At 34.7% G+C, this 25,236-nt stretch overlaps 1 protein-coding gene across 2 annotated transcripts in view; it reads left to right on the top strand.

Moving 5' to 3' along the window:
* The window catches only part of LOC127168227 (phospholipid-transporting ATPase ABCA1), a 183,456-nt gene that overhangs the window by 46,646 nt on the left and 111,574 nt on the right, over positions 1–25,236 (top strand). For both annotated transcript variants that reach the window (XM_051114869.1, XM_051114870.1), the window contains exons 9-12: positions 3,265–3,475; positions 10,815–10,954; positions 13,713–13,829; positions 23,891–24,088. In XM_051114869.1, coding sequence (XP_050970826.1) covers positions 3,265–3,475; positions 10,815–10,954; positions 13,713–13,829; positions 23,891–24,088 — 666 coding nt within the window. The remainder of the gene's footprint in view (positions 1–3,264; positions 3,476–10,814; positions 10,955–13,712; positions 13,830–23,890; positions 24,089–25,236) is intronic.

Raw genomic sequence — 25,236 nt, 5'->3', positions numbered from 1 at the left:
TTTTTTTTTTGCAAGGGAGATTAGATGGAAGCCCATTTCCACCACTGAATACAAAAAAATTTGCAATATATCTCTTATCTCGTATCTTGCGAGATATAAACTTCTGAGAAATAAAGTCAGAATTCCGAGATATAAATTCCCAATTCTGTGAATAGTCTTTTCTTTCTCCTCAGAACTGGACTTTATAACACGCAATTGTGAGTTCATATTTCATAATTCTGACTTTAATTTTTCTGAATTGCGAGTTTGTATAATATAATATAATATATATGTAATATAAACACACAGTTGTGAGTTATAAAGTCAGAATTGCGAGATACAAACTTGCAATTGTGAGAAAAGTCAGAATTGTGAGTTTATATCTCGCAATTCAAACTTTTTTTTTCTCACAGTTGTGAGTATATATCCCACAAATGTGACTTTATAACTCGCAATTGTGCGTTTGTATCTTACAGTTCTGAGAAAAAAGTCAGAATTGTGAGATAAAGTCGCAATTAATTTTTAATCAATGCTTGCATGTTTACATTCAGTCTAGAAGTACAGAATCATCACGTTCACACAGCACACAAAACGCCTCTGTACTTCCGATTTCTCTCAGCATGGGGACGGGAATAAAATGGGAAAACAAAGTAACTGCCGTTACTTATTTGAAAAAAAAAAAAAAAGTAATATTTTCTTGTAAATTAAGAAGTAATGTGTTACTTTACTAGTTACTTGAAAAAAGTAATATGATTACGTAGTTAGCATTATTTGTAATGTGTTACCCCCAACACTGCTCTGCAGTGAATGGGTGCCATCAGAGAGAGTCCAAACAGCTGCATGTTTGTAAGGAATAAATCCATCATTAAGACATTTTTTTTTTTAACTAAATAATTTGTTCATAATAATCCATAATAACACTTCCTCCAGTGAAAAAGTCCATCTCCTGTTGTCTCTCACATCAAAATCAAACCACATATTTCTTTAGAGCTGTTTTGGCTTGTAAACGCTGCTGTATCTGTGCAGATTTCTCTCCTGATTCAGACCAGACCACAAATATTATTGATTATGAACTCATATTTTGGCCAAAGGCGATGGTTGAAAGTTAAAAACGTTTTAATGATGGATTTGTTTCTTACAAACATGCAGCTTTTGACTTCACAAATCTTTAACTGATGGACTGGAGTGGTGTGGATTAATTGTGGATTATCGTGACGTTTTTATCAGCTGTTTGGACTCTCATTCTGACGGCACCCATTCACTGCAGAGGATCCATTGGTGAGACAGTGATAAAATGCTACATTCCTACAAATCTGATATTATTGCAGTGACATTAGGATTGTTTTGGATGTGTGTAATGCTGCACATGCAAACAAATATAAATCCGATTGCGGTGTTTAGGACTCGTACAAACGAGATTTGGATTCATTCAAATTGAAGCAAATCAAGTAACAGTTGCGCCGTACTGACATACTCTAACAAATGATTTTTTAAAGTTATAGAATTGAATCATGTTTTACAAGAAAATACCACTTTAGTCTTTCTTCAAACGTTCATATTTAAATCAGTGTGTTCCTGTCTATTTCTTTGCAATTTATTTGAAATGTACTAGTGATTTCTGAATGAAAATTGTTTCTACAGCAAATTGTTTTCAGAGTTCTGGAACATTGTAAACACATGCAATCAAAAATGAGGACCGAAACGAAATGCATTTTATAATCAATGTCAAGAGTGTTATATTGTACCGTTGTTTTGGATTCAGTTATGTCATTTTCAATGCTTCATGGGATGAGTGTTTATTTCTCATTTCCTCACAAAAGAACTGAAGTAGTCTTGTACCATTTATCATCTTTTCTGATGTTCAAATGCTTTTTGGTGCAACTCTCCATTTGTGAATGATAAAATTAAATTTCTGTTTTTTGTTTTTTTTTTGTTTTTTTTAATATTCAGTAAACTTTAAACTAAGTACCTTTTAAGTCAATAGTTATGTGTTGTACTGTTATACAATTCATCTGAGAGCCGGTAGGTTTGGTTCAAGGTTTAGATCTCTGTGTTTCTGAATGTAGAGAAAATGAATGGGAAGATGCTTCAGGAACCAAGGGCACATTAAAAAAGCGGGCCGTCACTGTTGTGCTCTATTCGCCGCGCTTCTCTGCAGTCCATTACACTGTTTGCATGCAAGTGGCCGTATAAATAAAGCCTGCTGGAAGTTTGCTGGAAAGTAATACAGCGTCTCATTTGGTGTTAACACAACAGCTGTCACCTCCGTTCTGAACGAACAGCCTTTATGTCTGTTATGCTCGTTAAGCGAGACTGAAACACAGTTTACGCTTTGTGTTTGCATTATGAAGGTGCTGTCCTGATCACGCACCGAAAACCATTTCACCTTTCCATGCTTTGGCATTAGCGGCTTTAGCCGCTGGCCCAACAGATGCGAAGCACAGATGGACTTCTATTACGCCGACACGCCATGAACTAGACACGCGTGGCATTAATTAATGACATTACACGGTGATATTCAGTTATGGGATGGACAAATGTTCACCTAAGCGTAACTCGAGTCTGCAGACGCAGTGTGTCTTCATAAGTTGTTTTAATGACATCGTCCTGTCTGGACGAAAAGACGAAAACAATGGGTCACGGGCAGCATAAATTGCAAATTTTACATAACGAAATGAACTAAATACACTGCTGTTAAAAACTTTAGAGATTTGGGGAGAAATAATTAGTTTTATTGATCAAGGATGCATTAAGTTGATCAAAATGACATTTAGAATGTTACAAAAGATTCTGTTTCCAATAAATGGTGTTCTTTTGAACATTCTATTCATCAGAGAATCTTAAAAAACAAAATGTATCCTCAAAATGTTTTCCTCAAAATATTGTGCAGCACAACTGTTTTCAACATTGATGATAATCAGAAATGTTTCTTGAGCAGCAAATCAGAATATTAGAATGATTTCTGAAGCGTCATGTGACACTGAAGGCTGGAGTAACGATGCTGAAAATTCAGCTTTGATCACTGGATATTCACATAGAAAACAGTTATTTTAAATTATAATAATATTTTATATTTTTACTGCATTTTTAATCAAATAAAAGCAGCTTTGGCTGAAGAGCAGAAGTTTCTGTATGTGTTCATGGAGAGTTTCCTAATTGCATTTAATATAAATTTTATTTAATTGCCATCAACATGCATTCAAGTGTCCAAAACATCTGTATTCAGTTCGCATGCAGTTTACAGTTTTTTTTTTTCCTGTTTATTTAATTTTTTTCTCCACACAGATATCTAACTTTAGGTTTTCAGCACTGCTGAGTGCAGCAGACTCGCTGGACTTCAGGTCGGATCCGTTCGGGAGTCTCTCTCAGCTGATGTGTGGAACAGACTCTAACATGACGAGCAGAGTTCTTCTAAGATCAGCGGCGACAGAATCAGTCCAACAAAACACAGGCGCCGCAACAGCAGACAACACCAACACGACCAGCACCAACACCAGTAAGAGCTGATTCATCGGTTCATTTTAAAATACTCGTAATCGGACTTCAGTTACTTTTTTATTGATTACATGATTACATATTATTCACACAATAGCAATGTATTTTTCATAATTTATGGATTCTCTCTAATTCCTCTTTATCTTTTACATTTTCCTTTCTAAAATAGTCTACTGTTTATATACACTCAGAAAGTCCAGTTTTGTGGATATTCACACATAGACTAGTCATTAGTCAGGTAGCTACACTGCATTTGACCAGTGGAATTACAAAAATCAGTTCAGGTTTAAGAAGTGTTTCAACATTGCATCAACTACTGATGAACACATTCATTTTTATTTGAATTATCACTCACTAGGTTATTTAACTATGGATTATTATGTATTATTGAAAGGCATTTGTCTTTCAAACTAATTAAAATGTACAAATTCTCGTTATTTCTTATTTGTAGACATTCACAAACTTTTTGTCATCTGAAAAATATATTTACTTTAAAGGGGTGGTCAATCAGCAGTTCTGTAAAAGACAATCTCTCTCTTTGCATTGAACTTTGAGCATCATAACTTTGCAGCCGAATTTATGTATGTATTTTTACATCATTATGGTACACAATTATCCTTTTTTAAAAAATGTGATAAACGAGTTAGATCAAAGGTAATCTAAAAGTCATCAAAAAGTAATCTGATTATATAACCAATAATGTGTAATGTAATGGATTACATTACTGATTAAAATAGTTTTAATATAATTTTGTAATTATTTTGATGTGTTGACTAACATACTAAAGCGCATGCACTTGATTGTCATTTTAACCGTAGTGTGTTATTCAATATTACATTTAAAGTTAATATATTTTAAATGTATTAAATGGCAACTTTACATTGCAAATGTGTAAATAACAATGCAATTAAGTAATTTAACAAGTTTCAATAGAAATAACATTAAAGAATATTTCATTTTATTATAAATGCTTCAGCAGTACACTTAAGTAATAAGTAATTACTTAAGTAATTATGAAAGTACATTAAAAAAAATAGTAAAAAAAGTAATAAATTTAAAATGCATTAATTTTATACAAAAAGTATAAACACAAAGTATAGTTCAAGTCTATTAACATAATTACTGGCATATCACTTGAGACTTACTGATATAAAATTTGTAATTAAACTTTATTTAAAGTATTACTTGTGCACAATGCACAATATCTTAATATTAAGCATAAAATATGTTTTAATGCCACTATTAATGAGGATTGTTTGATCTTTAAATAATATGTCTTTAAATGCAAAATATTTAAAGTGTACTTGAAGTATACTTGCAGTAGTTCCACTTTAGCACAATTACATATACGTAAGAATGTCTTCAGCACTACTTTTGCGCAATTAAAGTGCATTAATCACAAAATTAGTTTTTTTTTCAATTTATCAGATTGTAAATATACCAGTTTAATATACTAAAAGTACAATGGCAGGGTAGTTTTATTAAGTACATAATTTGTAAATGTTTTTGTAGTTTACTTAACATGAAATAAATTTATTTTAAATACATTTTAGTAATTTTTTTTTTTTTTTCACTAGGGAAGTCCTGCAACAAAGTAAGTGAACTTGAAAAGCATGACAAAAGATTATTAAAACATAATGATTTAAAAAATTTCCTTTAAAGTATAACTTTTATTATGCCATTATTAGAAATTGCACTTTTTTTAAAAAATGTACTTAAGTATGTACTTAAGTCTTGCTTAAGTAGGTCAAAAAACACTCTGAAGTTCAGCTAATTACATTTAATTTAAATTAAAACTATTGTAAATTTTATTTAATTGCTATCAACGTGCATTTACGTGTCCAAAATCATTCATATTCAGTTCACCCTTGAGTATATTCCATTAAAGTGTATTATTTTTGTAACAAGTACTGTTTTTAAAAGTATGCTTAAGTGTGTATTTAAGTCCTACTTAAGTAAAAAAAACAACAACAACAAAAACACTAAAATACAGCTAAATGCATTTAAAATAAATTTAAACAATAATACATTGCATTAAATTAAAACACAATCAGGTGTCTCAGAACATGATATTCAGTTTGTACTTAAGTATATTCTTTTAAACTACACTTTTTTTTAATGTAATAAGCATTCTTTTTAAAATAGATGTTTTTAAGTTAGAACTGTAATTGCAATATTTTCCACTCCAGTGAGCTGTTAAACATTCCCAGTGGATTGTTTGCTTTTAACTGGTGAACCTAGTTAACTTGCTAGTGACTAGTTAAGTGAGCAGAAGGTGTGTATTGCATCAGCGCCGGCGGTTGATGTTGTTTGTTTGTTTACAGCATCTCTCGCTCTCGTGTGTTTGCATAGAACGCCGAATATCAGGAGGACCGAGTTAATTAGCGACTCTGTTGGGCCGTTCCGTTAATTACCTTCTCTTTGAAACGGCAGTAAATAGGATTGGCTGTTTCTCCCCGAGCGCTGCCTCGGCCTGCTGCGGCTTTCTGTTGTTCTGACACCAAGAATCACACAAGCCACGCTGCATTGTGCTCGGCTCTGTTTTGATGGCTTTTCGGCCCTGTTGGCATGCTAATGGGATCGCGCTTTCTCTCCGAATCGGCCGTGTCGGGATTGTACGCGCCTGGCGCGGGGAACGTGTCAGTCGACGGGGCCGCGTTGACGTCTCTCTGGTGGGAGAGCAAACAGATGCGTTATGAAATACGGATCGCGTGTTTGCGCGTCTGCTGTACATAATGGGGAATTTAACTGCGTTGTGAGATTTGGCTGCGCTGTTGATCTTTCAGTAAATCTGCAGAACGCTCCTCCTGTGTGTCGTTGGACCCTCGTACGCTAATAAAACAGTAGCAGCGAGTGCCACGGAAGTCGTATGTCAGGAATCAGATGCTGTTTAATTCTCAAATGCACGTCTTTCAGTCGAGCAGTGATTGTGTTTGTCGTACACTGGGAGTGTTGCATTTGTTATCTGCCATCGGTGATTTATGTTCATTTCAAACAACACGTGTGGTATAATGAAGATATGAAGAGCGGCCTTGTTTTCCTAAAAATGCAAACTTTTTTTCTCTAAACTACTGCACTTTTCTCATTTATAATAAAGCACATTTTGATTCAATATTTAGTGTGGCATGTTGCAGTATTTGCAGTGTTGTTATTGTCAACTAAAATTTATTGAAATAAACCTGCAAACTAGAACTGCACAATCTATAATAATAATAATAATACTAAAAATATGTTTATTTCTTTCCCAACGTGTGATTTGATTTTAAAACTGTGAGTTAAAAAAATCCAGGTTTGCTGTGCTTTTTTGTAGGGTGACACAGGTTCATATGTCAATATTTTAGTATAATAATAATAATAATAATAACAATAATAATAATAATAATAATTATTATTATTATTGCAAAAAAAAAACTAAACTGGATATTTTACTGTTGTAGTATTGCATGTAAAGTGAATAAAGAGTATTTAAGCAAGAATAATAATAATAATAATAATAAAATTATTATTATTATTATTTAGTTATTTTGTATTTATTTTATTTTTTTAATTGGGATTGTGATTAAAAATTTGAATTAAAAAATTCCTACACTTATTTTATTTCCATTTTTTTTATAATAAAAAAGCACAAACAAAATGACTAGAATCTAAAGTAAAAAACGAAAACTGAAAATGCTAATTTAAAATATTAATAAATACTACAGTATAAAAATAATAGGCTGAGGCTCAGCGTTTGATGTTGTTTAGGTGTTTGTAGTGTTGTTTTGTTCTTTTGTTTGTGCTGATGTTCAGTCTAACGTAACCTCGTCTAGTTCTGAGGAGAGCTGATTTCATTACAGTCATTCGTCGGGACGGCGCTCTCGATGCTCTGGGAAGCGTCATGATGTAGTTGTGCAGGAGAGTGAAGGCGGTGATTTGTCATCCTGTGATGCATTTCATTTATTCTGCGTTTATTTCAAGAGGTTCAGGCCTGCTGAGATCAAGGCTCTTCTGTGAGCGACTTCAGCGCACAGACAAAAGAAACACATTCGAGAAGCAAAAGAGTGTAGAATTCAATAAATAAAACACACAAGCACAGACTCACTTGTTTCATTAACACTGACCTGAGGTGATTTTTATAAAGCCACTTAGAGACACTTCAACTTTACCCTGAAGTTTCTCAGAATTCAGCTAATGAAAAACTTCTTTATATGCATTTAATAATCAGTGTCATGAGTTATTGATATAATGCTCTTAAAATTTATTAGGAATTTTCGATCGTAATATTTAGTTGCTGCAGTACTAGTAATAGTACGTGATAGTAGTTTGTCACATTTTATGATTACATTACGTATCTAAACTTACTTTGCATTACGTGATGCTAAAAAAAAAAAAAAAAAAAGCAAGCAGATATATTTCTCCTGACTATTTATATAGCAAATGAATCCCAAATTCCAGCACATTCTGTCTCTATTAGAATCGCGTTCAACACATCTGTTCATGAAACAACCTCTGTGCGACTCCTAACTAGGTTAGTGTCAGCTCTCTAAATAATTCATGATCTGAGATCAGGTCTGAACACTTACACACATTTATGCTTGACACTTATTCTTAATTACAGGAATAAGTGTAAAATGATTTTATCTTAGCACATTTAATGTGAAAATTGTACTCCAGTTGAGTTTATAAAACGCCTCCCCTGATCATTACGTCACTGCATATAAAAACAGGAGCGTTTTGGACTGAAACGTCCAGTGGATTGAGCTCTGAGCTCAGGCCTGCAGTGCTGTTTGGCACAGTGTGGTCATTTCTGTTCTACAGGGAAGGACATGGAAAGCTCAGAAATGCTTTTATATGCCGCTTCTGCCTTCTCTGAACATGGAGTTGTTGAAGTGCATAGGATTGAGGTTTAACACTCTGAGTCACATTGCAAATGCTTACTGGAGACTTATTTTATGATCATTGATATACTATTATCATTTATTTTTTTCTATTTTTTTTTAACATTATTATTTAGAACAATTAATTTAGTTTCCTCTCCTCTCCTTTCCTTTTTTTTTAAAGTTAAAAGTTAAAGTTTAAGTAATTTTGTTTTGTGTTTTTGCATTTGTTTTTGTTTTGTTTTGTTTTGTTTTTTTACTGATTGATTGATTGATTGTTTGATTCATTTATTGGTAACACTTTACAGTTACAGTTTAATTTGTTAACACTGGGTAAGTACAATAGATATAAACTAAGAGCTAAGATCTATTAACACAGTGAATAAACAGTATTTCTACAGCATTTATTAATCTTAGCTACAGGTAAACAACATGTACTAACACATTTTTTAAGGTCAAAAGTTTTATGTTAACATCAGTTAATACATTGAATTTATATGAATATGGATATTTTATTAAGTAACATTAATGGTTATTAAAAGCAATAAAAAGATATTTTTTTTGTAAAGTGTTATTTTAAGTGTTTGTGTTTTTATGTATATATATATGTGTATATATATATATATATATATATATATATATATATATATATTAATATTTAAATATTTTTTTAATATATTGTACAGTTTTAAATATATAATACAGCATAGAAATATTAAAATAAATCCTATCTGTCTGTCTGTCTGTCTATCTATCTATCTATCTATCTATATATCTATCTGTCTGTCTATCTATCTATAAGTTTTAGTTTACTGAAATAACCTTTGTTGGTTTGGGAATTAAAAGGATAGTTCACTGAAAAATACCAGTATTATTTGTATCACTTATCACTTAATTAATATGAATATATTTTATTAAGTAACATGAAAGGTTATTAAAAGTAATAAAATATATATTTTGCAAAGCGTTATTTAAAATGTTTTTATTTTTATATATATTTTGTAATATTTTAAGATTTTTTAAAATATTATTTATGTCAGTTGAAGTTTGATTCCAAGCAACAAGTTTTTTTTTTTTTTTTTTTAGTTAACGTAGGGCCCTATGAAATCCGTTTTTTTATTTTCTCCCCAAATTCCATTTTTCCATTTTAATTTTTCTGGATTCCTTTTTAGTGGTTAAATTACATTTTATTAATCAAAAAGCATGTCTAATTAATTGAAATCATGAAACTTTAGTTTCAAAGTTTAGCAAAAATGACATGTTTATTTTTTCTCACCTAATGTTTTTTCCCCCTCAGAAAATAAAATTTTCTGGTTATCAAATGAAGGCATAAAACTATTTATCGTTTAATTAATGAAAATGAAACACTTTTTTTGCAAATAAATGGGATTTACAATTTAAACATGGCAGAAATATTGTGTGATTTTTTTTTTATTTTTATTTTTTTCCCCCAATTGTAGTAGTAGTAGTAGTATAACGTACAATCTACTTAATAATAGTAATATAAGCCTATTTCTGGCACAGTATCTTCAAGTTAAACCAAACTTTTATTTTGACAAGTTATCGTGAATTGCTTCAGATTTCTGTGTCTATATGATATGATGGAATGAAACGGTAAAATGTTCATGAAGTGATTCTCAGAACAGTTCTGGAGATGTTGTTTGTGTATTTATGTCTTCATTTAATGAGATAGCACACGCTGAAACAACCGCGAATGGCAAGCACGCTTCAGTACGAGAAGTAAACAAACCGAGCCTCTGTTTCATTCAGACTGGGAGACTCATAGAACATGCAGGACTCATATTTAATTTATTTTTGCGATTTAATATTAACAGATACAAATCCGTATCGTGATTTGATTTAAGTGTAATGACTTACTTGATTAATTAGTCCATGAATATTTGATAAATTCTGTGACATTGTGCGTTAAACTGTAAATTCGGTTTTTATGCCTGGATCCACGATTCTGTCTGCGTTTTCTGTATCGTGGAAGTCATAGGGCCCTGTTAACTGAAATAAGCCTTGTTGGAGTGGGAATTAAAGGGATAGTTCACTGAAAAATACAAATAACTGTATGTTTACTGCCATTATTTACACAAATGAAGATCCTTTTAATGTTCTCTCATTTTTTTCTCATCCACTGAAAAATTGTGATTATTTTCACATGAAGACATTGTATATGTAATATGAATCTGTTTAATCCACATCTCTTAAAGAGACACTTAATTACATAGTTATATAGTTATTTATGTAATTATTATTATTATATATATTTTTTTACTTTATAATTATTACAAACACTGATCAACAAACATGGAGTACATCAAATATGGTAAACATGAACTCAAATGTGCTTGATGTGCATTAACAATCATCACCATTTCTGATACATCAGTCAATCCTGATGTCAATCTTGAGTCTGAGTCTGAATCTGTTCCTGTGGTCGTGTTTTATTAATGCACATGTACTCGTCTGTCTCTGCAGGTGAGTTCTGTAAAAACCTGACAGAGACGCTGGAGAGCACGTCCAGTCTGCGTCTGCTCTGGAAAACCTTCCAGCCGTTCCTGCAGGGAAAAGTCCTCTACGCGCCCGACACAAACGTCACACGCAGCATCATGACTGAGGTACATGTGCAAACATGGACACACACTGTTACACACACACAGGAGCCGAGGCTGGAAGGATGTTAATGCACTGCATCATCAAAAACATGTGTTTTACCCTTCTGAATAAAAGGAGCGCAGGCTCTCATTGCGGAAGATGCAGATTGGTGTAACGAGGATGAATGTGCACATAACGAGCTCAAGTGTGTTTACACTTGTTTGTGTGCTTTGCACTAAGAGAAAAACATGGAGAAATGAATCTGCTGTGCACACACATGCAAACAGCCGCTGATTGTGTGGCATGAAATTTTAAACAAGTGTAAAAGTTTCATGTTTCAGTGCTGACACGCTTTCAGGATGATGCAGAATATTTTTCTGTTCATGAGCCGCAGCTCCATTGAAAGAAAATCGGTGGACCTGAAACACAGGATGAGTTTTAGCAGATGTACAGTACGAACTGCGGCTGAATTCACAAAAATACAAAAGATGATTAGGAGTTTTGTAAGACGATTCCTTTTTTTATTTTCTTGAATCCAGCTCAAGGTCATCTCTGTACATCTGTTGAAAGATTTGTGCAACGTATTTTCTTTCCTTCTAGGAAGTTTGTAAAGTGCTCCTAAATGTGGCTTTAGATATGTTTTCATCTTTTCATTTGTTTTATTTTTTTGTGCGTGTTTTGTTTATCTAATTATTTATTTGTAAATATATTGGTTTTAGCAGATGCACCAGGATGACCTGGTGCTGTATTCATGAAAATAAGAAGTTAAGAAAAATTGTAGGAAAAATTCAAAGAAGTTTGAACAAATGTTCCTAAATACAATTCTTGAGAAATTCTTTAATTCTCAAATATTTCTTAATTAATTAATTAATTTATTTACATTTTTTGCAGATGCACAGGGATGAAATTTTGTAAGATAAATAAATAAAGTTCATACAAATGTTCCTAAATGCAATTCTTGAGAAATTTTTAAATATTTTCTTAATGCATTTATTTATTTCCATTTTTTGCAGACGCACAGGGATGAAATTTTGAAGTTCATACATATGTTCCTAAGTTTGATTCAGAGAAATTTCTTAAGTCCATCATCCCTGTATCTGCTATTAACAACATCAACAATTATCATATATAGCAGCAAGCAGCGATTACCAGGGTTCAAGCAATGTGGCATTTAAGCAAATATGGAGAAAGACATATTGTTCAGCAAGTCTGTAACCACCTCAATCAATAACTGAAAAAAGCATTTTTTCTGTATCAAATACAGGTAATTTGCCATAGAAATATGATGTTTTTTAACATTCAATACTGTTATAATGCCACATGTGGTCCTATCTCCTTAAAAACTTTGCATGCTTGCTTAGAATCAGCTGTTGCATGTGCTCAGCAGGTTTTGTGAAGTTTTGAGTTTTCATTTAGGCTTTATAGAATTTTGGGTAAATTTGGACAGGCCCCTTTTCTAGATGACTCCGTTACAAGCTTCTCAAAGGGCAAATTTCAACTTTATTTTGATAATTATTGGCCTAGAGAATTCAGAGAATTGCACTGCAGTGTTTTTTTTTACAGAATGAGGGAAAAAGGACTAGTTCACAAAAGTATTTATTTTTTTATTTTTTTACATCTTTTCAATCATTTAACAAATGATTTGATTGACAGCAGTGGTTCTAGAGGCAAACTTGTCCATAATGAGGAGGTCTGTTGTATGATACGAATATTGTGTGAACGATGTCTAACAGGTGCTCAAACTTTGTCTGCCAATGGTGGCCATGTTTTTGAGATATGCAAAAGTCTTTGTAGACACTTATGGCACTTCAGACCAAGACTGTGCACACCAATTATGTTGATAGGACAAATGGTTCCTCCTTATAGTGCCACCAAGTGACCAAGCTCAAAGATTTTTTCCCCCCCGTGAAGGTCAGATTGAGCTCTTACACAAGTGTTCTGAGTTTGGCCAAGATATCTCATTCCATTCAGGAATTACAGGCATTTTACTAAAAGTAGCCCTGCCCCTTTCGAAAGTTTTGGCGTCCTTTTGCAACTGTGAGTCGAAAATTCAGTTTTTTTTTTTTTTTGATGATTATTGATATTATCTCTCCAGAGAATCTTTCTGCACTGGTTTGGTTCTGATCGGGCGAAAAACCTAGGACTAGTTCGCAAAAGTAGGTTTTAAAAAAAAAAGTGAAATACCCAAGAATAACTGTAAAAAGGCTCACAATCGAATTTGAGGCTTTTTGTCCGCTTTGAGCCAAGGTTTCCAACAATATAAGACACTTGAGACTGCGACTGACGGTTTAGGAGTTATGAGCGATTTCCTACTTTTGTTTGCTGTAGCGCCCCCGTCAGGCCGATTGGGCCGAGCCTTGGTCACATTGTAGGCGGTGTGAGTACTACCATCCCTCCAAGTATCAAGTCTCTACGACTTACGATTGATTTATTTATTTATTTGTTTAGATTTAAGAAATCTTAGAGAATAAATTTTAAAAGGTTCATATATATGTTTCTAAATGCAATTCTTGAGAAAAAAGTATTTTTCTATTGTGTTAAAAGAGAATTTGTTGATTGATCTTATTATATGGCGGTTCTTGGCGATGGCTCGCTGATCAACTCAGTGAAAAACTCCTCTAATGTTGTATTATGTGTATGTATAGTGGAATATAAAAATATTTGACCGTTCAATGCAGTGATTGGCCAATCCGAATCTAGTATTCCAGTGAGATGAGCTGCTTACTAAGTGCATTGAAGTGTCTTCCACATGAGTTTTTAATGCAGTGTGTCTCTCATCAGGCCAACCGCACCTTTGACGCGCTGGCTAAAGTGGGTGAACTGGCAGAGGCCTGGTTGGAGAATGAAGACGTCATCTGGGATTTCTTCAACAACAGCACACAGATCAACTCCCTGAGGGTGAGAACTTCTCTTTTTTGAAGTGTATGAAACATGAAGAGTGCATATGCGTCATGCAGAACAAGGGTTAACAGGGCCCAGAAATCACGACTGTGTCATCAGTGTATGCAACGTGACTTAACAGAACACTTTTTCTTTATCAAACGAATGAATTTATGAGATGGCAGGCAGCTGCTGACGCATATAAATGAATAAGATTATTGACCAATAAAGCCAGGACTAAACAGGACTTAATTCTGTCCGTCAGGAATAGAACTGGTTGTAAAAAAGTGGGTGTTGCAAACTAAATAGGCAGATTTGAATGCAGTTTTGCAAGATGCTGTTACGAGGAAAAGGAAAGTTAATGGGTTTTGAATAAAGATTACAAGGGAGCATGACTTAAAAAAAAAAAAATAATGAAGTGCATTGATAAATCCTTTATTATAAATAAGCAAGGCAAGTTTATTTATATAGCACATTTCATACACAATGGTAATTCAAAATGCTTTAAATTAAAAAGGATTTATAATAATCATAAAATAATCACAACAGATGCATCAGAAATCAAATAATAGCATGCATTAGAAATAAAAATTAAAATAAAAAAATGTAAACGTAAAATAATTAAAAAAATAAATAAAATGTAGTGTTTTAAAAATGTATTAAATACTGCCGTTACAATATGTCAAATACTGCAAATTTCTGTAAAAAATAAAAGAAATGTCCTTTTTTGTTTTTAAATTTATTTAAAGATGTTACGAGTATGAATTGTGAACCAAGAACAAACTAATTTCTGAAGTTATACTGTAACCTTCTCTGCATGGATTATGAATTACACCAAACACAAATTCTCAATATTCAACTTAAAATAAGTCATAACATAAACTAAAAGAGTTCTTTCCGATATCAGTCCCATCAGGATTTCATGTGACCTTTTTGCACACCAAAATGACTGATTTTGCTTCTGCTTTTCTCAAACATTGTGGTAATATTTGCACAGTGAACAGAAATTGATACATGATCAAATTTGGAATAATTTTCACTCAGAAACTGCTAGTAAATTCACAGTAATTGCATAGAAACGGCAAGTAAAAGGTTGAAATACAGTGACATTTTGAAGAAGAACGATTCCAATAAAATGCCCTCCAATAATATTTATTTACAACTTTGAAAAATGCATGCATAAATTCTTGACTTGCATTCAGGGGCAAAAGAGCACATTTGTGTCTGGATGTTGGAGAGAGAAGAGAGAGTGTCAAGATCTGTAATGGTAATCTAATGCTACTAGTTCACACAGATCTATCACTATTTTCTCCAGCGGTCCGCAGGGTAATTCTCTTGAGATCAGCGCCGCTGCCCTTGTCCCGCTGCAGTACGAGCGCGTCCGCACACTGAATTTAATGTCCTGTGAAATAAAGGCCAGCGATGTGACTGCTTGGCTCTTTCACGACACCCGCACAGGCCTTGATGTCCGCCGTGAATTCTGTCAAGGACCAGCAAACCTTTCACTACAATAACTTGTGTTCAGACTCACCTGAAAATCTTATATGGTGACCTTGAATGCCCTCTCCGTGTATTCTGGCCGCTGTTTGTGGCCGTTTAATTGAGTGTTCACCCGGTGCGATTCATTTTCTGCGGCGTTATTGGTGACAGAAGCAATGTACTCTATGTAGTTATCTCAGCGAGGCTTTCACGGTGTGATCCGGGCCCCATGAGAGCGCCGGTCTCTTCTCAGGGTCATGCTCTGCATTGCAACTGACCTGCATGAACTTCCTCTGGAGCCTTTGACACCCTAGTGGTACGTCATCAAGGTCTTTGTTATTCAGGAGGTCTTTTTCATTTTGAGCGATCCACTTCATCCATGTAAGGTTCAACCACCTTTAACCCATATGAATTCTCTGTAGAGGTGTGTTTTTTCTCATATTTTAAGTGTGACCCATGTTGCCTGAATTTGAGAAATTGCTGCATTTTCAAATACATTTATTTCATGCATGCATTGCTTCTTGACACAAACTCCACTTCTGCAAGTGATAATTCAAAACAGGACGTTTATAGTGATTAAAATGGTCAGCTTGTGACTTCATCAAGAGGAATCTGGTAAAACCCACTTGCTGTATCTAAGGAGCTAAATAAACCAGCAGCCGAGAGTTTAACAATTACATCCTCTGTGGTGGGAAGAATGAATTTCACCCTCTTCACTGCCTTAATCGACACGGATGGGGGCATCTCCACGGGACGTGATTACCGACACCATGGCTGCACACCACCATGGTTTGTTACTTCATCAAGGGCGCCTTCTTGCTCCATACGCTTGAGTTCAGCTTTCACCTGATGTAGCGGAGGGAGGGGTGGTTGATGTGCTGCAACCGCTTAGAGCTCAATCTCTCTGTTAAGATGATTTTCACTGGATCAGGTTTCAACTTTTCACCCCGTGAGATGCATCTTTTGATTCATTTTAACTAGACCCATCTCTATAAGCTCCCTTCTCTTAAAATACATTCCACTGTTGTAGTACTTGAGATCAAACTCAAATCTCAAGTCCTTCTCCAGTCCAAGTTCAAGACTATATACAGTATCATGAACTCAGGAACATGTAGACATTGAGGCTCAAATATATTTTGTGGCCTTTGCTGATGCACTTGATCCACTCTATGCTATTGTGTCTCTGGAATACTAAAAAAATAGAGCTCCTTGACTCTATAAAGAACTTTTAAAGGCACAATATGCGAGTTTTCACTGCTAGAGGGCGCATATTCAAAACAAACAAAGAACCAAAGGCATACTTTGACACCATGAGTGAGTGTGGAATCATGGGATTTGTAGTCTTCATTGCCACAGACAATGCAGTCCGTCAGGATTTGGGCAGAAATCATGTTCATTGAGGTAATGTAACGCGACACACACCTCGAAAGATTTAATTCCTAGATATTAGATATATTTGAGTATGTTGAAATTTCCGTTAAAATGGTACTCTGTGTGTTCATCACCTGTCCAATAAACTGCATAACATTTTAAAGTGTCTTTGGGGTTTCCATGTTTTCTACAAAATAAAAGCAGAAAATCGAGGGTGTATGACGTCATTGTCAGGCGACACAATGACACGGTTCGTTACACTAGATAAAATAGCTTATTTCTCTGGATTTAAACATTCTTGGAAATATTTGGGATAATGTAAGTACACAAGTACTGCAAATGAGTTTGTTTCTTTTTAGATTTGGAGAAATGTAGCATTCCATCACTTGCTCATCAGTGGATCCTCTGCAGTGAAAGGGTTCCATCAGAATGAGAGTCTGATAAAAATGTTTTAATGATGGATTTGTTTCTTACAAACATGCTGCTTTTGGCATCACAATACGTTAATTGATGGACTGGAGTGGTGTGGATTATTATTATATTATGACGGCACCCATTCACTGCAGAGGATCCATTGGTGAGCAAGTGATGGAATGACACATTTCTCCAAATCTGATAAAGAAACAAACTCATCTATATCTTGGATGGCCTGAGGGTGAGGACATTTTCAGCAAATTTGTAAATATCTGATCAATCATGTGATTGGAACATTATTTTGTGGAGAAGGGGTTATTTTTGAGCATTATATGCTCTGTTTGCAAACTGCTAATAATTAACTTAGCTACACACCAGTAGTTTTGCGCTTCCCACCCCTGGTATTATGTTGCTTATTACTGGCATTACCGTAGTGGATGAATCGAAAACACATCCTGTAATCATTATCATTTGATCTCACTCAAGACGTTAATTGATGGACTGGAGTGGTGTGGATTACTTGTGGATTATTGTGATGTTTTTATCAGCTGTTTGGACTCTCATTCTTATGGCACCCATTCACTGCAGATGATCCATTGGTGAGCAAGTGAAGGAGTGCTACATTACAATGAATCTGAAAAAACAAACTCATCTACATTTTGGATGGCCTGAGAATAAGCAGATATAAATGTTTGGGCAAACTATTACATCCATGGAAGCTTTCCAATGTACAAAAGGTTCTTAATCATGGAAGTTTTCTTCACCCTGGAAAAAAAATGTTTCTTCAACTTTCTTGGAACCTTTATTTTTAAGTATAAATGAAGCACACGGTGTTACACTGATGCAAAACTAGGCTTCATTCACCCGAAAGGAAAGCATATTTACAGAACACTGCCTGAATCTTTGAGACCCTCTTCTGGTCTTAGTCTTGACTTGGACTCGACCCTCTTCAAGTCTCAGTCTTGGCTCAGGCTCAGCCTACACAGGTCTTGGCCTGGACTCTGTCTTGGATGAGCTGGTCTTGACTTTAACACTGGTGCATTCACAACCTCCTGCGCCGCAGAGCAAAGCCTCAGCTGGAGCTGCTCTTTCTTTGGTGACGGCTGTGCGAATGTCTCAATTATCACACATGCATCAGCTCCTCTATCAAACTGAAAGTGCTGTCTGACCTATTTTCAATCGTGCAGTCAGTCCAGTGCTCTACCCTCTAACCGCACCCAAAACTAGACCGGTGATTTCTCTTACTTTCAGCGCAATCAGATGTTTTATTTCAGGGAATCTTTCGGATTGCTGGCTTCTTACTGTTCTGTGGGTTGCACTGTGCCCCCCTCCGTCTCGTGGGAGTTCTGTTGGTGAATTGCAGGATGAGCTCACTTGGCATTTCACGAGTTTGCAAAGTAGCGCGGATTGCTTATCCACTCCGAATGTGTCTCGGCTAATGTCAAGCACTCATTTGAAAGTCTTTTGGCTCTTATTCTGACCTCTAAATGGTAGTGAATGTGCTCGTCTGTTTGGTCACCAAGTTCAAAATTTGCAAATCGCAATGCGAGGAAACACACACCTCTTCTTTTCCCCCAGAGAGAAACATCCCACTCATGTATCTGAATATGTTTCCATATACTCTTCAACCTTGGGCAGTACAACATCCGTATTCTCGCTTTCTTCCTGTAGACTAGATAAGAACTAGCGTCATCATATTTTCATTTTGTCGCAGTTTAGAAACCGCAAAGCCGCTGTTTTCATTCTGGCCACTGAATGAAGTGCTAAACATAGGTTTGGGAGGAGCCTAATCATCCTGCCACTGCCCCATCTTTTCCTCTATTTCTGATATTCTCCCTCTGGGTAGTAACGCAATGGGGGTGTTGATCTTGGTGCTCAAGCTGAGCCTTGGGTTCAAGCCTCCAATGAGGACAGCAAGCCAAGTTTGTTTACCACTAACTTTCAGGACTGGATGGGCAGGTGAACTCATGAAATGGTCTTCAAAGGTGAATCACACCTGTGGGACTATCTCCTTATTCTTCCAAGACTCCTAACCAATCTTTAACAAAAAATTGCCAACTATTGCACCAGGCCATGAGTTTCAACACCCCAAAAACTATATCTGACGAGGTACTAACCAGTAATCCCAGCAGTTAAAATGCAGTAATTCATCAGGAAATGCTTTATTAGTGATTTGACAGATGCACAGGATTTGTCTTCCATTGTGAATAGTTCAGTGTCCATTATTGTTCTGGATGAGTCACCTCAGCTGAGAATTAGAGTCTCTCACACACCCCTCACGAATGAAGACTGACGCAAAAGCTCTTAAACCCTCCATCTCGCTCACAGGTGTGTGCGTGAGAGAGAGTTTATTGCCCCTCCTCTGTGATAGGGTGCATGAAAGGAGAAGGTAATTATGGGTAAGTGCAGGATCATTTTCACCAGCAGCAGGAAAGGGATTAACCAGCGGCACACCTTCAGACGAACCCTCTATCGCTACATTACCCCTCCTTTCCCCATTACCTCAGTGTCATTTTCAAATGAGCTTATTGAGAAGATGAGGAAGAGAAGGTGAGTGTGGATGGAGTGGAAAAGAAGTGAACTTTGTTTAGACTTTTTCATTAGCCTGTGCGAGACCTTTAAGTCCGTGACACACCAAGACCCTCGTTGAGCATCTATCGGCACAGTTTTTGAGCAGCACACCAACCTCATTTGTATTCAATTATGGGTTAAGTCACACGTATACCTTGCATGACGTGCTATATGTACTGTATAGTTTATGTAGAGAGCTCCAAATCATTCATGCCTCCATTTCAGTTACTGTGATCCTAAGAAGCCAGTACTGCAGTCGACTAGAGTTATGAAAGGGAGTCATTATCTCTGTCTGTTTTTATTTAAAGGGTTTGGTTGGCCTGTCAGAGTCTGTTGTCTGATGTCTGAATAAATTACATTTTTATAGTCAGGTGTTTTGGCACAATAATTTATGTTTAATGGCTAAAATATTTTATGGTGGCCTCTATTAGCAGCTGTGCCCTAATGCGTTCATTTAATACCGCTTAATTCGGAAACATTTTAACGTTTTAACAAGCAGAGCTTTGCATTTTATTGGAAAATAGCCTGCCAGTGGTTTTGAATTAGTGGTCCTATAAAGAGTGTATTAATGTAACAATGGCCACACAAATACACATGCAGATCTGTCTATGTATCTATCATATATCTGTCTGCCTGTCTGGATATCTGCTTGTCATTTGTCTGTCTAGAGTGCAGAATGCATATTGTCTGTCTGTATTTCTGTCTGTATAGCTGCCTATTGTCTGACTGTCATCTGTCTGTCTGTCTGTCTGTCTATATATCTGCTTGCCGTCTGTTTGTTTATATATCTGCATACTGTCTGTCTGTCTGTATATCTGCCTAACATCTGTCTATATATATCTGTCTATTGTCTGTCTGCACGTTGTCTCTGTCTATACATCTGCCTAACTCCTTATCGTCTGTCTGTCTATATATCTGCATATCGTCTGTCTGTCTGTCTGTCTGTCTATATATCTGCATATCGTTTGTCTGTCTGTATTTGTCTGTATATCTGTCTGTCTGTCTGTCTATATATCTGCATATCGTTTATCTGTCTGTATTTGTCTATATATCTGCATATCGTCTGCCTGTCTGTATATCTGCATATTGTCTGCCTATCTATTTATCTGTATGTCTGTCTATATATCTGCATATCATCTGTCTGTCTGTATTTCTGTCTATCTGCATATCGTCTGCTCGTCTATCTGTCTGTCTGTCTAGGTATCTGCATATTGTCTCTGTCTATATATCTGCCTGTCGTCTGTCTGTCTGTCTAGATATCTGCATATTGTCTGTCTATCTGTCTGCCCGACTATATATCTGTCTATCTGTCTTCTATATATCTGCATATCGTCTGTCTGTCTGTATTTCTGTCTATATGCATATCGTTTGGCTGTCTATCTGTGTGTCTGTCCATATATCTGCATATTGTCTGTCTGTCTAGATATCTGCCTATCATCTGTCTGTCTTTATTTCTGTCTATCTGCCTATTGTCTGTCTGACTGTTTGTCTGTCTGTCTATCTGTCTATCTGCCTGTCATCTGTCTGTCTGTCTGTCTGTATATCTGCCCATCGTCTGTCTGTATTTCTGTCTACATATCTGTCTACCGTCTGTCTGTGTATCTATGTATTGTACATCTTTCTGTCTACCCTGTTGAAAAAAATAGAATATGCTGGTCCAGGACCAGCTTAAACCAGCTAAGGACCAGCTAAAACCAGCATCCCAGTTTCAAAACCTACCTAACCAGCATATGCTATTTTTTTCAACAGGGTATGTATCTGCCTATCTTACATTTATCTTTCTTTTTGTCTGTCCATGTATTTTCCTGTCCTACACTCTTTTCTGTCTACGTATTTCACTGCAGACAAGAACTAGCACCAGTTTGTTCATTTTCTGCGAGGGTTCCTCCTGCGTTTTTGCGGTGATGTGCTAAACAGATTTCGAGAGCCTTAATACAGTTTTGATGATCATTAATAAGACTTTAATAATCATGATGTCTCTGTGTTGTTAGCTGCTTCAGCACAATGAGATGCATGTGAATATGTTACTATGGGCACATTCAACACAAACACGCGCTTTCAAAAGAATCCACAAGCGCTAAAGCAGTGCAGTGATTTACATTTGAATTGTGTGTTTGTTTGAATACATGCCATGTTTGTTTGCTGAGGATTGCAATCATTGTGTGCATCCATGTTGTATATGTCCATGTGAGTTTAAGAGTGTTTGTATGTTTGTGTGTTTGCATATGTGCATTCATGATGTGTGTGTGTGCATGAAATATCTGTATTTATGTGTGCATTTATGTTCATGTTAGCATGTTTTAATATGTATGTGGTGTGCTTGTTTGTGTGTGTGGGTGTTATATATTCCTGTTTATCTCTCTGTGATAGTATTTGCATGTTTATGCATCGAATGCATGCTGTTTGTATGTTTCTATGTGTGTGTGTGTTGTGAACCCCTGTGTAGAGTGACATGCTTTTATCCTTGCAGGTTAGGACAGGGAATGATAAAGGAGAGGGGTGGAACAGCAATTTATGACACAAACGTGTGAGTGTGTCTGTATGTGAGAAACACAGAGAGACAAAGAGGCTTTTGCGGTGCTGAGCTCGTTTCCAGACGGCGCTGAAGAGCAACAGTGCCACCTAGCTTGATATAGAGAGCGCGAGAGAGGATGTACACACAGTAATTGCCTGCTTCTGATGGGAATACGTTGTCATGTGTTCGGCACAGGGATGTGAAAAATAGTTTTTCATTAAAAAAAAATGCAAGGGAGTGAGTGTTTGTGTAGTATTGATAGCGCAGAGCACCGCGTCTGTTCAGAGGTTTGTCTGGCTGACAGGCAGCTGCTGTGGAAGAAACGGTTGCGTATTTTCTTCTCAGGCCATGTGTGGTAATGCGGTTGAGCGCAAGAATGTCCAAATGCACTTGGTGTTAAAAAAGGCTGTCTTGGTGCATTGTTTTTGTAGCATTATTTGTGTTTTATTATAATATTTAACATTATTTTCATCAGCTTTAATGTTTATATTTTCAGATTTAGTTTAAATTTTAGTTCGATTTTTAGTAATTTAGTATCCAAATCAGAATGAGCTTTATTGTCACATATGTTTACACATACAAGGAATTTGTTTTTGTGACAAAAGCTTCCACAGTGCAACAGAATGACAGTGACAGGACAACACACAAATAATAACAAGTATATAGGGAATAACAATATACAAATTGACAGTTATATGTACAGGTATATTATGTGCATTATTTTTTATTTTATTTTTTATTTGTATACATTATTTTATTAGTCATTTTTTTTATGTATATATTTCAAAATTTTGAATATTTCTGTTTAGTTTTTATTTCAGTTTTAGTTATTTTTATTTTAGATTCTTTTTAAATATTTGTTTAGTTTTTGTTATTTCAGTTTTAGTAATTGTTTGTTTTAGATTAAAAAAATTGTGTTTGCTTTTTGTTATTTTAGTTTTAGTACTTTTAGTACTCAAATGTAAATATTTCATTTAAGTTAGTTGGCGGAGCAACTTTTCTAATTTACATATACTTTTTTAAAAAGTTTTTGTCTAGTATTATTTCATCTGTTTTATTTCAGCTTTATTTCAGTGACCAAAAACATTTTTACAGTTTTAATTTAGTTTTAATTTGATGTGATTTATGTGGATGAGAGTGTTTATTTATTATTTATTTTTTAAACTTTTCTATTTAGTTTTATTGTTACTAAATGTATTAATGTAGTACTTCAACAATAAAAAGTTTATTTAATTTAGCTTTAAATTGTTATTTTAGTTATAGTTTTAGTAATTTTTAGTACTTTAGGTTAAATGAAATTATAAATGCTGCCTTATATAATATAATTTTTTAAATATTTTCTTTTTTCATCTAATATTTACATTTGGTTTTATTTCAATGACCAAATGTGATTTTTAGTAGCTTTATTTTTAATAGATTTTTAATAGTTTTATAGTTTTATTAATTCATTTTTTATTCCAACATTGGTATATACTTTGTTAACATATTAAACACAGTTCATGTGAATTTATGTGATTAATATTATTAACAACAATATTAACAAGAATGAGTGAAAAACACTCTCTGCTCTTCAGTCATACTTGTGTAATTAGTATGAAGAGGCATGAAATTTCACTGGGATTGGTATGAACTACTGCAATTTTAGTTTTGTGACAACCCTAGCTTCTAGATTTAGAGTTAACAGCATATTTCTGATGTGTGACCCTGTGAATGTGTATTGTGTTTTCAGGCTCTTCTGAAGAACCCTGTGCTCACAGCAGTTCTGGACCAGCAGCTGGAGGAAGGCGGTCTGTCCACAGCGTTCATCAGCAACTTCCTGTTTAACGGTCCCGAGTCAGAGCGTCCGGCGGGTATGCCAGCCTTCGACTGGCGTAACGTCTTCAACACCACCAGCGGCGCAGCGCAGCAGCTCACTCAGATCCTCTCGGTGCGTCTTCAGCGTTCACTGCAGCTTCCTGCTGGGCTGCTCACAATGCATTACTGCTTATTGGCTGAATTTCTGGAGAATTTGAACTGAGGAAGCAAACAGGATGCAAAATTTTAATGTGATTTTGAGTATAAGGAAGTGTAATTTTCCAGTTTATTAAGTTCATCAGGACAAAATTTGCATGTTGTCATGAGGTTTTTTTTTCCCGTATATATATATTTTTTTTTCCAAAGTTTAAAGTTTATCCGACCGTTCAATTTCCCAGAATTGAATAGAGAATTACATTTATTTGCCATTTATTTGCCTTTAAGAATGGATTGAAATTCTAAGAAACTGCCAAAAGCCCAATTTCATCAAGACACACCTTGAAAATTTGAAAGTTGGCTTGAGAATGAATGACTGAATTTTATTTATTTTATACGTTTAAATATTTATAGGTCTGCCTTACATTTCCCAGAATTCCATTACTTTTATTTATACTTTTATTTTAATTTATATTACTTTTATTTAGTTAGTTAGTTAGTTTTTATTTATTTATTTATTTACATTTTAGTTTTTTTTTAAATAAATAAATTATTATTATTATTTTTTATTTTATGCATTTGAATGTTATAGGCCTGCCTTACATTTCCAGAATTCTATGACTTTTCTTTCTTTATTTATTTACAGTTTAGTTTTTTTTAAATAAATGAATGAGTTATTATTTTTTCATTTATTTTATATGTTTTAATGTTATAAGCCTGCCTTACATTTGCCATAAATCTGGTACATTTATTTATTTATTTAAGTTTCATTTTTTATTTTTAATGAATGAATGAATCAATTTTAAACTTGCTATTTTAGTATTTCAACTTAAACTTTTAAAACTTAATTTATTTATTATAAAATGTATATAAAATTTTCATTGAAGTTTAAGTTTTTAATAATAATAATAGTAATTTAATAATTAATAATAGACCAATAGTGATTTTTGACATGTTGATGAACAGAAATCACCAGAAGTGTAATTATTCACTGAAAGTTTAACTTCACCAAGACAAGTTTTAAATGTTGGTTGAAGGAAGATAGGTTCAATTCTTCATTCAGTCATTCATTCGTTCGTTCATTCATTCGTTTATTTTAAGTTTGAATGTTACAAATGTTACATT

Source organism: Labeo rohita, chromosome 7, assembly GCF_022985175.1.
Source record: "Labeo rohita strain BAU-BD-2019 chromosome 7, IGBB_LRoh.1.0, whole genome shotgun sequence".
NCBI lineage: Eukaryota > Metazoa > Chordata > Actinopteri > Cypriniformes > Cyprinidae > Labeo > Labeo rohita.
This window is presented reverse-complemented; position numbering and strand designations above follow the sequence as displayed.